This window comes from Vulpes vulpes, chromosome 8 (genome assembly GCF_048418805.1).
Source record: "Vulpes vulpes isolate BD-2025 chromosome 8, VulVul3, whole genome shotgun sequence".
Lineage (NCBI taxonomy): Eukaryota > Metazoa > Chordata > Mammalia > Carnivora > Canidae > Vulpes > Vulpes vulpes.
The window spans coordinates 18483161-18499713 of record NC_132787.1 but is presented as its reverse complement, the minus strand read 5'-3'; the positions used below and the strand labels follow the sequence as shown (position 1 = coordinate 18499713).

Below are 16553 nucleotides of genomic sequence, written 5' to 3'. Positions count from 1 at the left end.
GCATCCCACTTAGACCTCCCTCCCTCTCTCTCCCTATAATGATCTGTCTTCAACAAATCAGACTTCTTATTTCTCAAGACAGGCCTTCACCTTAATGCTTTGCACCAGTGCCATTTCTTTCTTTACATTAGCTTCTTGGCAGTTACAATAGTTAAGTCCTGAAATCTTTGTGTATTCTGAAATTCACAAGTATAGAAATCTTTTGTACTTTGTACATGTTCCTAGGTTTTTCTTCTCAGGGAGTCACATGTTCCCTGACCATATCCTTAGTTTTCTATTAAACTTTAAAGTTCTCACTCTCTTGCTTGGCATTATCTACTAAAAAAAATTTTTTTTAAAAGGTAAAGCATTTCTTGATTTATCTAATACTTGACAGTATGTAGAAGAGACCATGTGTGAGGAGGAAACATTAGAAGGCCATAGCTAGCCTCACTTGCCAACTACGGATTTCCTTCTACAAACCAGCGACACAGACCATGATTCAAATCCAAGCCCTAGAATTACTTTGGGTCATGGAACCTAAGGGTTACTTACAAAGTCAAACACCATAATGTTATATTAAATACACCAGGTGAGATTTAAAGGGATATTTTAACTGAAATAATTGCTGAGCATCTCTAAACCTGACATGAAATAGGGCTATATTCAGAAATATCTACATACCTTTATAGACAAAATTATTCTAAAGTACTTGTTTGAAATGCATAGACAATGATGAAACTAGATTAAAAAAAACCTCGAGCTATTGTAAATTATTTTTAAAATTAGCTTCAAATTTTATGTGGGCTTATCTTTATTGCATTCTCTTCATGGAATTTATCCATCTAAATAATTCAAAAGGTAATAAGGTTAGTGTTTCATTTTTTGACATGTATAACCGAAAACTTTGTGGAAAAAAAGAATCAACTCTGCTCTGGATGTAACATGTGCTTTCAAAATAGCTTAGCGAAGATCATAGTCCTGAATAATTGGATATAATTGCCAAACTCTGGCTTAGAATTGAGTTTGATTTGCCCTATGGAATGAGGATTCCAAACTAGGGCCTCATTGAAATCTAACTTAGAACTGTGAAATAGTATAAAAATAAAAGCCTCTGTTTATATAGTAATATTTAGTGATTCTATAGCAAACAAACATATCCAAAGTAATACAGAATCGCTTTTGGAAAGCATTTTGGCTGTTGGACAAGTCTATGAAGCTCTCTGGAACTCATCAATCTCATCTGTTCTTTGTTGATTCTCCGCAGTATTTCACAAGAATTTGAGATAACTTGCAATAAACATATAATAACAGAAAAGAGAAATAAAACATCAAACTAGGGGAAATATTAAAATATGAAGTCAAAGAATGAAAAATAGAATGTCCATCCATGTGTAGTCTATAAGATCCTACTAAGTCACTCCAGTTAAGCAAGGAATTTGTTATTGGGCTTTTTGGTAGCAAAATGAAAGGGAAAATATAGTTCCGTGGCATTCCGTGTCCAAGAGGAGGAAATGCACCAGTGTTCCAAGAGAAGCACTAAACTCTTACCACTGAATTCAAATGTTTTTGAAGGGCTTCATTTGACAACACACATAATGGATAATATCTCTGAAGCAAATACAGAATATAAATTTTGCTAAACTATAACTTAAGGCTTTGCTTATCCAGTCTTATTAGTCTGCTCTATTAAGTAGAAAAGGATGGTAGGCCAAGGAAACACCACCCAAATTTAAGAATGGAAAAGAAGCACAATTTGTTCTGGTCCCTAACCAAAGGTGTCCCATCACTTTTAAAAATAACTAGTCCTCATTTATTTGAAATGAAATTAGCCTTCACCAGACAAAAGAATGACAATTCTTTTAAATTTCCCTCACAAGACTTCCCAAAGGTCAAATATTTGTCCTTGATCTATGTTTAAATATTTCTGTGTAAATGGTAATCCATATTATCAGTGTCTTTGAAATAACAGTTCAAATAATCTCCTTTGGAGGAGTCCAACCCAAGTCTCCCAAACCATTTACTCAATTATGTGAAAGACTGTCACTCACTTATGTGAAAGAAACGTCATCAAAAGGACAATGTGATTGTCTCCAGCAGTACAATTCTGGCAGTCCATAATCTCTTCTTGCCTTTCAGGTATTCAACTTTGATGTGCGCCAGTTAAACTGGTTGGAATATATTGAAAATTATGTTTTAGGAGTTAAGAAATACTTATTGAAAGAGGATATGGCTGGGATCCCAGAAGCAAAACAACATTTGAAAAGGTAAACATAACCAGTTAATATTTATTAAGCACTTACCACATATATCTGATTCTATACTAGACATGAAATTTGAGCAGGGGAGGGGAAGAATCAACATTTTTTGAGCACTTACTACATTATAGGTCCTTCCTTGTACACTCTCCCCTTGCAGTACAGTTTCACTTAGATTTCACCACATGCCTATGAAGGAAGTATCATTTTGTTATCCCATTTTTCTTTTTAAATGAAAGAGCTATTTAGACTCAAAGAAAGTAAGTAATTTGTACATGGTAAGACATGGTAAGGAGCCAGATTTGAACCTAAGTTTCTGTTTCTTCATATCCTGTCCCATGTGATATAAAGAATACCCAACAACAGGAAACCTGACTGTACTCTTTAACGTGGGCAAATCAGTCACTATTTTTTAAGTCCTTAAATTGCCTTAAATTTCTTTCAGTCATTATTCCATAAGGGACAGAGAACTGTAACAACCTGATACAATTCTGGTAGGAGCAAAGGGTTTTTAATGCAGAGATTATCAGCATGGAAAAGTAAATTGAAAACAGAGAGGAACCTTGAATAGCAGGCTAAGAGCTTAGAACTTACCTTCTACTGAACAAACAGTGAAGATTTCTGACAAGGCAATATGATCTAAGTATATTTAAGAAAGATTGTTAGTAATGTTTGTAAGACTGGTTAAAGAAGAGAGAGGTATGGGAAAGAGAAACTAATACTATGGAAATTTGATTATTCCGGAGGCATGGTGTAGAAATTAAAGCTATAAAAATCAAGAGGTCGTAAGGTCATGCCACATACCTGTGAACACCATACAGTCTTCTGGTCACAACCAGGAAACAACACATTTAGATTTCAGATAACACAGGTGGGTATTTGGTGCTGTTTTAACTTTGGTTATATATGTCTGTTCCCCAGGCTCCGAAATATACACTACCTCTTTAATACTGCCCTCTTTCTCATCGCCTGGCGCCTTCTCATTGCAAGATCTCAGATGGCTCGGAATGTCTGGTTCTTCATTGTGAGCTTCTGTTATAAATTCCTCTCCTACTTTAGGGCATCCAGCACACTTAAGGTCTAAGAACATTTGGCAAGCTCCTTTCACCTGGAACCTCTTGGATACCTCTAAAACAGCAAACTGTGGTTCTCAAGATTAAGAAGTAACAAAGAATATGCCCCAAGCTCATTACCTGTCCAATGTGTTGTCACGTATTCATCCCTGTTTCTTACCTATATATTGTTTTTATTTCAGTGAAAGAAGGAAAGTTATATCTATCTTAGGAAAAATTATTTCCAGATTGCTTCCGAACATTCTATACTGTGCCCTTGAATATAAAACACCAAAATACACTTATCTGTCTGTATTTAGGTTTTTTCTCTTGAGAGGACTAATTTTGACTCCATGAACATGGAAGAACACATGGTAGAAGCTAAAATATGCTAAAGAAAGGCAGTTCTAACCTTGGAACCATTCTGGGGTTCTAAGATTAAGTTGAGGAGGAATGATCTTCACATCCTCAGAAATACTGTAAAAGAAATCATTCTCCACTGAAATCTCAGCTTCCTGTGTTATACCATGGAGACCTGATTGAAGGCTGGGGGAAATTGGAAAAGTAGGTTCACATTTAGCACCTCCGTCAACTACACCCACTTCTGAAATCTAAAAAAAAAAAAAAAAAACAAAACAAAACCCAAAAAACAAGGTCTAAATAATTATGTGTAGAATATACATAATTGATGTAGACTATACACCAAGCATATTTGCATCGGGACTGCTTATTATTCTTTCAAGTAAAATTAGTTGTCGTAATTTGAATCTGACAACTATTATTTCTAAATCTTTTGAATCATCCATTTTCCTGATAACCTCTCAAGAGTTTCCTTCTTGTTCACTGAAGTCACTAAACCCCTTATATTTAAGCTTATTTTGCTCAGGCCTCAGAGTGACTGATGAGAGAAAGGTACTAGGCTAGAATCATTAAAAAAAAAAAAAACAGTCCCCTGATCTCTGCCTGGGAGGAAAGCAAAATTTCAAACATAAATGTAAATGCTAGTTTTAGTCTTTTTCTGCAAAGTAGGGAAGATTACCCTTCTGTGATCACCAGGACTTGCTAGTATCTTGATCATTCCAATTGCACAATGTTAACTGTACAATGTACAGCAGAAGAGGATAGACTTCACTAAGTGACTGTCAACTTAGAGACTGGGTATTGTTTTGTTTAAAAATATTTTATGTATAATATCAATGAATTAGTAAAAACTATATTTATTCTCAAATTCCTATATTAATAATATAACTGTTATCCCAACTTTCCTCATATTTGAGAGATCTGTGTATGTTGGAGTATTTCATGTTAAAAACATGGAATATTATTCAAATACGGTATTTGGGGCCTAAGCCACTAAAAATAATCACAACTACTAGAAAACTACAAAAGCATAAAATGGTAAAAGGCAGTTTTTACCAAGTGAGCTTATGCTCACTTTCCAGAATAATTAGTAATGCTCAAGAAAGCGCACGTGGTTGCAGTGCACAAGGCTTGAGGGCAGCTTCTAGTCCAGTATTACTAGAGATTTTTCTGAACACTATAAAGGGCATTTAGGGGAACACTTCTGGGCAATGTCTTTTCCAATCTCATTTAAGGTCTGGGAACTTCTTTCCAGGGCAGACAAACCAGCTCTGAAACAAAGCACTTGGTGATCTTTAGTTTGAGATGTCTATATGATACTTCTGAGTTACATTAAGATACAAACTGCAGATAGGATAAAAATGAAATCAAGATATAACTCATTGAGATTGGATAAAACAATTATTCTAAGAATTTACTATCTTTTGATTGTTTCACCAATTCCATAAATTCTACTGATTAAGTATTCATTTTAATTTTTGATTAAATGAAAGTTTGAATTAAAAAATGTTTTCCTCTTCTAGTGTTGTATCTTTAACTGCTGACTATTATGGTAAATCTCCCTCCCCTGAGAAAAAAAGAATCTTCCAAAGAAACTACCAAATGAATATAAATTAACACACATCCATACATAATATTTAACTATGTTCTGACACCGTTAAGAGTTACATTTATAAGCTGAAGCATGTTTTATCTATGGCATTAATGACACAAAGTTCTGTGATGATTATGCGGTAAAAATAGGTATCTTATGAAAGAAAATCCCTAATTATTTTATATCAAGAACAATTAACAATCATTTGAATGCCTAACACATACAATTACAATGCAGTGAGAATCTTCTACTATTGAGAAAGGGACTGACGGTAAGTACAAAAAGATTTCTATGTTTAAAAAGTTTTGTTCATTCCTATGTTTTTTGCCCACAACATACCTGATACAGTAAATAATATTTCAGAGTTTAAGACAGTCACCACCTAAGCAATTATTAGAAAAAATTGAAGCAGGTGGGCATACAACTCAAGAAAAAAAAAATTTCTTACATAACTTACTAATTTTATACTAACCCAATACCATCACCTCCAGTTAACAGTTCAAACAGCTGATTTAGAATCTCAGGGTAAATAGACTGATCTGAGAAGAGATCCAAATAGTGTGTTATCTTACAGTGGACATAATAGTTTCCAAAAACATCAGTATTTTTCAAAGTTCACAGGAATCCCATGTGAATTTCCACATGGTTATTTTTCTAGAACTGCAAATCCATTAATTATGTTCTGGAAACATGAACAACTGTCTGTAGTTAAAAGTGATGGTTGTCCCATATGCCCACATAGAGGAATGGGAAAATGTTCACTGCTTAGATTACTTTGTAAAAATATACATTTTTTTAATTTAATGAAATAAAATTAGCTGGTTTTATGATGTAACTGGCTTGAGAGACAGTGGTGACTTATAGTAGAAATAGTTATGGCAAAGGACACTAGAGTTTTAACAGCTAGAAACCCCTATTCTGGTACACAAAAAATTCAGGTGTGAATTGAAATACTGATTCCAACTTGGAGGTATAAACAGGTGGGGAGATGTGAGGTTGGACAACTTGTATCAATTCTACTTTAAAGAAATAAAAAATCTTGTACTACAAGAATTCACCAAGTTCATTTGCAGAACTGCTTGATACAAAAAAAGATTCTCAAGTATTTTATATCAGCTTTAGTATGTAGCTTTCATCAGTGTATCCCCCCACATCTACTGTCTTACCTTAAAGTTATTACACAAAATAGCATAAAATGGGTTATATTTGGAAGTTGTTAATCTAATTCCTTTTGATTAACATCCAATACAATTAGGAGTTGCTAAGACAAAGCTATTTAAATGTTTCACTGACTATAATCTTATATTCAACTCTGTTGACAGTTTTATAGACTTGAGTCAACTATTCAATTTGCATCACTCATTCACTTTTTAATATGAAAATACAAAAGAAATCCACTCTTATACAGTAATTTAACTCCATTTGGAGCAAAAGCAAATGTAACAAAGTGATATTTAAAGATTGCCAGTTTTCCTATAAGGAAAAAAGCAGCTTAAATATGAGGAACTGGGGCTTATTTGGGGATACATGATCATAAAAGGACAAAGAAACTTATATTTGTCATTTTATTTAGAGTCCAAATGTTTGGGATTGAGACACTAAATGAGTCTTTTGTATTCTCTTTTCTCTAAAAACAAAACAAAACAAAACAAAAAAAACACAAGAAAACCAAAAAATCCAAGGCAGTTTGTTTCCTACTCCTAAGATAATGCAACGTGGTATCACTAAAAAATATTTCAAGAGTGGGGGAAAACTACAATAGGAAATACTTGAATATCAATACAGGCATTATACCATAATGTATGAACATATGGTGATCTAGTTTGGATAGTGCTGACGAAGGGTGGACTCACTTTGGCTTGCAGAAGGTTTGCAATAGAGCTCCAAGCAGAAGGGGAGGAAGGACTTAAGTTCAAGGGCATGATGAAATTTTAAAGGTCCTCTGGCTCAAGTTTAGATAACTTTTAAACAATCAAAATTATCCATCTTGAGCTCAAGATTCAAAGTTTTAAATTTTGAAGCAGACAAGTTCCATATAAATTTTACTTTCTGGTACCCAAATCAGTAACCCACAACATAAAAAAAGACAGGTTGCATAAAATATCCCTACTGATACCATTAAAAAATTAGACCTTAGTCATTCATTTATGAATTCCAAAGTTAAGTTTGCATTAAAGATTGAGAACTTTACTTGCATTAGTAATTTTACTATGAAAATTCAGTGTTCTCTATCATAAAATGTATTTGAGAAAAATGTGATACTAATGGTCTAAATTGAGAATTAGAAGTAATTTTGTAATTATAATACTGGGTTAATCTTTTCCCAAGAGGTAGTCTGTATTGTACAAATACTGCAGCAGAGAATTATTCACCTAAATATTTTATCTCTTTTTATAGGCCAAAGTATACAAAACACAGTTAAAAAAAAAAAAAATTTCATGTAAGTTGAAGTTTCAACTTTTAAAATATTTAGGCTGGAATATATAAATATTATGAATACCCTAATAAAATGAAAAAGGACTGAGTAATAAAGTTGGGTAGCCTCTCTGAGGCACAAGCCAAAGCTCCATAATAGGTATGTCAGTACACTGTTCCCTGCAATGGAAAAGAAACACTTGGCAAGATCAGAAACTCCTAACTGATCCTAATATGCAGGCATACTTCATCATTCACCATCCAAAAGGCTGGTCAAAATCTTACTACTTTGATGGCCAAAAATCTGTCTTTGACTATTTGAGGAATTTCAGGTAAAAAGCTTTCTTAACTATTAAAGTATAAATCAATGGCAAAGCAGGATTTGGCTTTAAAGAAATTCCTTTTATAGTCAGCTTTAATGGGACAGATAAATTACATTAAAATTTTAATAAGGTATTTGGAAAACATGGGAACAATTAAAAATCATATGTAAGCAAGCACCAAAATAATTTTAAAATCCTTTTAAAGATACTTAACTGCTAAAATCTTAACTGAAAGAAAATAATTTTAAATCAATATTGTTTTACCTCCCTTAAAAAAAACAAAACACCTTGAATGAACTTTCTGGAAAGCAGATTCACAGAACCAAGATTCAGTCTAAAATAGCTAAAATTCTAAGTAAAATTCCTTCTGAGAGATGTTCTATTAGTTCCTAGTCTAACTTCATTGGAAACAGTATTTGAAATAAATCAATAACAGAGAAGGCTCATTGATTTTTTGGAGTTTTCTGGAATCCAAAATCTTTCAGAGCATGTTACATCATCTGTGTTAATCAGTCAACTTAATAGCTTTTAATAGTAAAGTATATATTTTAAACAATAATGCTTTTATTTCCTTCAGAGTGCCATTCACCATAAGCTTTTAATTCAAAGCAGTTTCATTAGTATTTCTCCTTTTCTTCATTGACATTATCTGTACCAACTATTTCCAAGGAAACATTTTTTCATCTTTAAAACAAAAAATCCATTTGTAAAACTGTAATTTGTGACATACTATCTCCAAAACCCACCATTTTAAATCTAGTCTTTTAGTCTTATCTTTGTCACTTACCTGGAATTTTACTTCCCCATTTCTCCAAAGGACTTAAATCATTGGGGACTGGTAGTTATTCTACTATCATTAAGTATTACAAAAGGAAAACTGATGTTGGTACATGTATTCCAAATACAGTTTTTAATGGCACCTGAGCAATATCTCCCTCTCATTATTTTTAGTCTTTCAAAGTCTGGAAATTTAAAATTAATCCTTAATTAGTAAGAAAGCTACAACAACACAATCTAATATCAAAATGAATCACATTCAGGACACTCTGAATGCAGACACTCATAATCCAGTTTTACAGCTTAACGGACATTGTTTAATGATAATCTCTCAGATCTGACATGATCTTGCCTTATGTAAGTATTTGCCTCATGTTTCTACTTTATGTAAAGTTACCCTGTTGCCCCTCACCCAAACATGTATAAAATATTCTACTTTTAATACTTTACAAACTGATAATTTTCATCACCATTAGTGGACCTTTTTATTACTCACCTCCCTCTACCAAAGTATACCAATAATATAAGGGTCAGACAAGAAAATTTAGCATCTTTTTAAAAAATGTGCTTTCTTCTCCCTGTTTAAGTGCCCACTATACAGTTTGTGAATGCTACCTTTGTTACATATTATATAGCACCTACGTACTCTGCCCCTGTAAGAATTCACCTTAGTCTTCCACGACCTTGCCTTGTACAGTCAGAAAAAGCCAATAGCCAGAGTTTAAAGAAAAGCAGTTACCTTCCTCAGACCAAATTATTAGATAAATGGCCTTGTCATTATGGCTTAACATTGATATGGCTATAGCATAGGGACCCATCCCTATATTCCTTTATTAACAGTGTGACCTGACCACAACTTTTTAAAGTCTAGACTAGTTTTCCATATGTTTTACATATTTTATTCTGATATATCTTTTAAAAACAGAAGGACGCAAACATTTGCACTTATCAATGCCTTTTTCTTTAGATGTGGTTTGACTTCTTTCCTTCAGGTTCTTTGCCACCAAGAAGCAAGCTCTGATTTCAATACTGCCCATTCGCTATGAAAATATCAGACGGGGTCATCTCCAGTTGGGCTTATTCACTGATTAGCTGCAACACTCCAGTTGGGCTTATTCACTGATTAGCTGCATAATTTCTTCTAGGACAACGTAACAGACACAACATATACGGGATTTCAGTTTGGGTTATCTTTCTTTTTTTTTCCCTAGGTGTGATTCCCACTTCTCATTCATATTTTCTTTTCTTTGAATATATTGCACAATATTTTATTATTAAAAAAGGTTTTATGTCTCAGGCAAAAAGTTTATCTCCTTCACTCAGGAGGTGCTAATGTGTATTATTCTCTAAAAGAGGTAAGTGGTTGTCTGTGTGGCCATCCTCAAAGGGGACCTAGGAAGAAGAAAAGACCAAAGCATTAGTTGTATTCCTTACACTATTCCCTCTAAACACAATGCTTTATTTTGGGCAATTTCTTTTGAAGCACCAAAAGCTACTGTTTAGATTTAACAATGATACTATGATTTAGAGATCAGCACCATTTGATACTGTAGCACTTACAGAACTGACAGGTTTGTAGGATCCAAGTCTGAAACGACAGTAAATTATCTCAACTATAAATTTCCCAATTCCATGTAACATGCCTGTAATAAAAAATAAGTTTTTTTTAAATTAAATGATGCTTTTAATGAAATCATTTCCTAAATTAATTATTTCAAATTGTTACATAAGAATAAAAAATTTCACTAATTATAATAGAATAGATTAAGAAAGGAAACAAAGCAGTTTGCCTTATTCATTTCCATGGTTAAAAATAACCAAACAGGGGTGCCTGGGTGGCTTAGTCAGTTAAGCATCTGCCTTCGGTTCAGGTCATGATCCCGGGATGCTGGGATCAACCCCATACTGGGCTCCCTGCTAAGCAGGGAGTCTGCTTCTCCCCCCACCTCTGCTCTGTGTCCTTGGATGCTCTCTCTCCCTCTTTTACTCTCTCTCCTCCATGCAAATAAATGAAATCTTTAAAAAAAAAAAAAAAAAGACGGTTAAATTTTAAAACAGATTTCTTTTCAAAATCACAAGGCCACATAATTCATGATCTTGACAAAGCAATCTTTTCAAGGGTGCTTTATATGTCTCACACATGCCATTTTGAAAAATAAATAGTATCAGTGCCATGAATTTAGACAAATTTAAATAAGGTAGTAAGGAAGTCTTTCAAAGCTGTATATAGACTATACAGCTCCATGTAATACTGAATAGGGGTTGGGGATAGAGAAGGAACAGTTTCCTTTCTTTATCTATTGTACTCAAATCTTCATGATTACTATTCTGCAAATTACCTTTGAGAGAATCTCATAAACTCAGGACAAAAAAAAAAAAAAAAAAAAACCAAAACATAAAAACAGTATTGACTGAAAATTCTGGTTGCACATGTTGCATAGTTCAAAGTACCATTAGATGTGATTTTATATATTGTACAGTTAAAAATACCTTAAATGAAAAAGAAAATTTACATTCAAGTGTCTACTATTTATAGACATTTTCTCATCTAATCCTACAACACACTTGTAAGTTAGGTATAATTATTATTTCCATTTTTATAGATGAGGAAACAATTTCTTTTTTTTTTATTATTTTTTTTTATTTTTTTTATTTTTTTGGAAACAATTTCAAAAAAGGTAGACGACCTATATTACCACATAAATGGCAGAACTTGGATTGAATTCTAGGATCTTTCTAGCTCATTAAGTAATCTCCCTTAAATCACTGAATGTAAATGTAGTGACCTTAGCTATATTCAATGCTTAATCAATACAATTTTGGAGATTTGGAATTAAATCTTACAGAAAAAAATTCTTTAAATATCAAAATATGGGAATGTATGTATATATTTCTTGCTCCTGCTAAGTAAAACCATCTTAATTTCAGTAATACTTTTAGAAATTAGACAAAAAAAAAAAGAATGAATCTTAACCTGTTGTTGAAAAGATTCCTCCAACAATACCACAGAGTCTTACAAAAAACTGCCAGAAAGGCATATGCTCCTCAGTAACTGTTACCATAAGAGAACTGAGATCATATTTCATAAATATCCCAGAGACTCCATGGCTGCCTGCAGCATGGTTAATGACACGTTCCTAAAAGGAAGAAGAGAGACAGGAGAAGGAGAAAAATGGGATTCACATCATCTGGTTACTTGTACAATCAATATGAAGCCCTACAGTCCAGCTGTACGAGAGGAGTATCTAAATCTCTTTACGAACTGCCTTACTAGACTAAGCTCTTCAGAGACAATCAAATTATTCTGTATTCTTTGTCTGATGAGATTCTAAGGAAATCAAAGGAGCAGAGTCATACTTTCCTATTTTCTCAAAAAGGTCACTTTACATACAAGTGTTCTACGGAGCTCAAGAGCTTACAACTATATGGCATCTTCATTGACCAAATCCATAAAAACTAAGTTCATATTTTAATATACTTTCTGTAACAATTCTTTGCTAAGAATTTACAAAATAATTATATTTATTTCCTGTCATTTAAATTATCAAACTTAGAAACAATTTCACTTTCTGTTGTTCATTTTATTTAAACTATATGAAATATGATACAAGAAGAAAAGAGAAAGGACTCATTTGAAAGTTATCAAATTTGGGCAGCCCAGGTGGCTCAGCGGTTTAGCACCGCCTTCAGCCCAGGGCCTGATCCTGGAGACCAGGGATCGAGTCCCACGTCAGGTTCCCTGCTTCTCCCTCTGCCTGTGTCTCTGCCTCTCTTTCTCTGTTTCTCATGAATAAATAAATATAAAATATTAAAAAAAGAAGTTATCAAATTTAAGCTATCGGTTTAGTTTTTAAAGGAAGTTTTCTCTTAAAATGAATGCAGCTAAAATCATAAACCTACCATAATGTGTAGACTGCATAAGAAAATACTCTATTTCATTCCATCCTGTTTACACTTCAAAAGTCAACTTTGCAAACCATCTAATAAATTTCTTTTATAGCTTGAAAAATATGCTACCACAGTCCTTTGCTGACTTTTGTCATAACAGTCCCTTACCTATTTTTATTAAGCTATAAACTGCAAGCTGTAGCTATACAAATAACAAGGGAAATTAAAACAATTTCATGTGGGGCATACAAAACCCTTCCCTGATCAGAACAGAGCCTTATAAGCCATGATCAAGTTTCCAATACAATGACTTCATCTCAAGGTTCTGATATGTTCAATATCATACCACAATTATGTTGTCATCACCAATATAGATGGAAGCTATTTCAAGGATCAGGTTTATGTAACAAAAAACTAATAATGATTCACTTTGGGTTCCAGAACCAATGAAAGCCAGCTCCTCCTCTTCCCCATGCCCCTCATTCCCCACTTAACAAACCTAGTTACTCCACTGTTTTTTTTTTTTTTACAACTATTTTAGTTACCCCATCAGCACAAACATACTATGCAAAGGTCAAATGCTCTGAGATTAGATATATTTTTAATATAATTTTGTTGTTTGAAATACATCCTGGAGATGATTTCATTATCAGTATATAGATACCTTTCTCTCTTTTATTGAAAGTTGTATGTTCCTCCATTGTATGCATGTACCATTTGAGTTGTTTATAATCTTCTAGTATTACAAATAACAGTGAATTCAGTGAATGGAGTGAATAGCCTCATACATATCACTTTTGTATTTTTTCCACTATATCCTCAGATTCAGTTTCTAGAAGTGAGATTGCTGGGTCAAAGAGTAAATGCATATGTCATTTTGCAGATACTGTTAAACTCTCTTCCACAGAGACCATGTTGTTTTGCATTACCATAGTAATGTATTATGTGCATATTTTCCCCAAAGCTTTGCCACTATAGAGACTGCCTAAAATTCAGGTGTTGTCAATCTTAGTGAAAAATGTTATCATTCCATCCCTAAAGAAATGCTGAAAAACACAATATATACTTGCATATCTTTTACCTAGTTTTTCTCTTTCTGTACACACACACACACACACACACACCCTTGATTTTTCACACTGAATCATTTGAAAGTCATTCCTAAAAACTTCAGTATTTAATCTCCTGAGGATAAAGGAAATTCTACAATTATTGAGGACACAGTCATCATAAATTGTAAGGCTATCAAAAGAAAACTCCACATGGAGGAAGTAAATTTTTAAAAGCACTTATATTTTACCTTGGGATTCTTCTGGATATTCATATTTGAATATTCACCATTCTTAAACAATAATAAGAAAACATGAACCCAGAATGAGAAGTCTGTTAAACTGTTCAATTTTAAAGCTCTGTTCCTCATATTTATAAGGCCACTCCACTCTGAGATTGCAGAATGTTTGTCCTCTTAATTAGATGAATAAAAAGCACTAATTTAGGAAGGCAAATCCTCTAGGTCTGCTCTCTGAGCCACGAGAACCATGTATGCCCCAGGGTAGGTACATTAATTAAAAAATAAATAACAGAAATCAGAGTGTCCACTGGCAGGTAAGAATTAATTATACCAATACAATAGGAAATATTACAAAATAAGGATATTAAAAATAAAAGCATTAATACCATAATAGTTTAATAATACTTTGTTTAAATTGAATAGAAGACATTCCAGATTTTTAAAATCTTTTCTTGCTCTAAAGCATACTAATATCCATTTCTAATATTTACTTAATTGGCTTGAAATAAAATGTTAATGCATTTCAAAGCTTTCACAAATTTTAAATGGGGGAGGGCACCAACTCTAACCTTATTTTGTAGCAGAACTATAAAATGCTAAAAAAAAAAAAGAAAAGAAAAGAAAAAAAAAACTTTTTATCTGTTGGATTCAACTTACCCTTTCTGTCACAGAAAACTGATGGGTGTCTGCTGAAATTTTATATGTATGTAGTTTTGTTGGCACAACTGTAATAAAATACTGGAACATCTGGTTGTCTAGAATAAAAACAAAATGTGTTTTTTTCCCAATCAATCCAATAGTAACAAATACTACTGCCAAATACGCCCTCCTCCTATTAAATGCACTTAACTTGAAATTTAATGCTACTTATTACTTAGTGTTTAAGAATAACAACAACAATTAAAAGAATCAATGAAAGCAGTATATTCATACGTGGTAAATAAGCTCTCAATAAACATAAAATATTTACATATACACATCTATTAGAAGATGTTTAAAAAATGAACTAGTCATTAGGTATCCTTTATAACATTATCACCCTTTTATCAAATGTGAAAAAATAACATTTCTTTATAGTACAGAAACTAGTAAGAATAAAATTATAATCACAAGACATATTTTCATTTTCTAGTAATATCTTAAGAATTATAAATAAACCAAAATTGAATTAGCCAGCCTTTGGATATATACAAGGAATTGATACGACAGGAGGAGATAATGAACAAACCTACTCACTGTCGGTCTGAGATTACTGCATAGTCAAAAAGATCCTATTTAAAGTATTTAGGCATTTTTAGGTTTAATACAGTCATAAATACCACTATATTACTAATCATTAATTAACCTTAAACAGGTAACTGTTCACGTTATACAAGACGTGTTCATTGTCAAGGTCTATATTCTAGAAAATTTAGCATTAGATCTATCTGTAGTTTCAATCAGGTAAATAATAGGGCCTCATTATATCTGACATGAAAACAGATGTACTTCATACAGCATAATAACTGTCTACAGAAACTGTGTACAGGAATAAAATACACCAATTTTAAATGTATGGTCTGATAAATTTTGACAATTGCATTTGCCCACATGGTCACCACCAATCAAAATATAAAACATTTTTACCACCTCAAAAAGTTCCTCCATACCCCTTTGCAGTCAATCCCCTTCTTCGATCTCTGACCCTAGGCCAACCACTAACCTACCCTCTATCACCACAGATTAGTTTTGCCTATCCTAGAACTTTATATAAATAGTAGACAGTATGTATTTTTGTGTGTCTATCTTCTTTTGCTCAACTTTAATGAATTTTTATTTCCATCAGTTCAATTTCTCTGTCTCTTAGTGTGACTCAGAACAGGGGAGGGAAGGGTAAACTGGAGATAGGAGGGAAAGTTAAGAGTAATGGCGTCTTCGAACACTAACATTAAACAAGTTTCTAATAAAATAAAACCTGTTTCAACTTCACCACTTATTTCACCCACCACTTGTACCAATATAACTTTCAAAAACATAAACAGTATTTGACTAGTTCTTCTATATAATAGCCTAAATATTATCACAGATAATACTAGAGTAGAAAGTATCCACTTTGTCCACCACCGATAGATGACTTTTAATTGTAGATAGATGGTCTTCAGTTTCATCCTTTGAGTCATTCTTTGATACAAGGCGAATTGCTCTATTTATGCCTAGTTTTGAGGTGTTTTACAAATAAACTCTATTGTGTTATAAACAGAGGGAGTGAGCTGGAAGTGCTAGGAGAAAAAGGCGTTTAAATCTTCAGTATTAATGACAAAAAGATGAAATTGAGAGCAGTGAGGCAATAATAATCTCTGCTGTACACATGGGTGGGATAATCACTTGGGAGAAACATGATGGATAAGGGAATCTTACAACATGTGAGGAGTGAAATATAATGAATAATAACCAAAGAGTCAAAGAAAAATGACCGGAAAAACTGGAAAGCATTTAAGCTGTGGTCAGAGAACTACTAAAGACCAATTTGTCAATGTTAATTCAAGAAAAGTCTATAAATTTGTTAAATAATTTAATGGCCAGGTTGGGGAAAGCGGGGAGGGGGCAGCAGACGATGTTGAATGAAATTTTGTTGCA

The 16553-nt window shown here is 33.0% G+C and overlaps 2 protein-coding genes across 5 annotated transcripts in view; one reads left to right on the top strand and one right to left on the bottom strand.

The window, feature by feature from the left end:
- FAR2 (fatty acyl-CoA reductase 2) overlaps window positions 1–5169 on the top strand; it is a 131957-nt gene extending 126788 nt beyond the window's left edge. For all 3 annotated transcript variants that reach the window (XM_072765658.1, XM_072765656.1, XM_072765657.1), the window contains 2 exons: window positions 2119–2246; window positions 3159–5169. In XM_072765658.1, the coding sequence (XP_072621759.1) occupies window positions 2119–2246; window positions 3159–3321 (291 nt within the window). In that variant the 3' untranslated portion in view covers window positions 3322–5169. The remainder of the gene's footprint in view (window positions 1–2118; window positions 2247–3158) is intronic.
- A 1423-nt stretch (window positions 5170–6592) lies between these two features.
- ERGIC2 (ERGIC and golgi 2) overlaps window positions 6593–16553 on the bottom strand; it is a 40210-nt gene continuing 30249 nt past the window's right edge. For both annotated transcript variants that reach the window (XM_025995032.2, XM_072765659.1), the window contains exons 11-14: window positions 14595–14692; window positions 11733–11895; window positions 10319–10401; window positions 6593–10150 (exon numbers count right to left, since the gene is read on the bottom strand). In XM_025995032.2, the coding sequence (XP_025850817.1) occupies window positions 10088–10150; window positions 10319–10401; window positions 11733–11895; window positions 14595–14692 (407 nt within the window). In that variant the 3' untranslated portion in view covers window positions 6593–10087. The remainder of the gene's footprint in view (window positions 10151–10318; window positions 10402–11732; window positions 11896–14594; window positions 14693–16553) is intronic.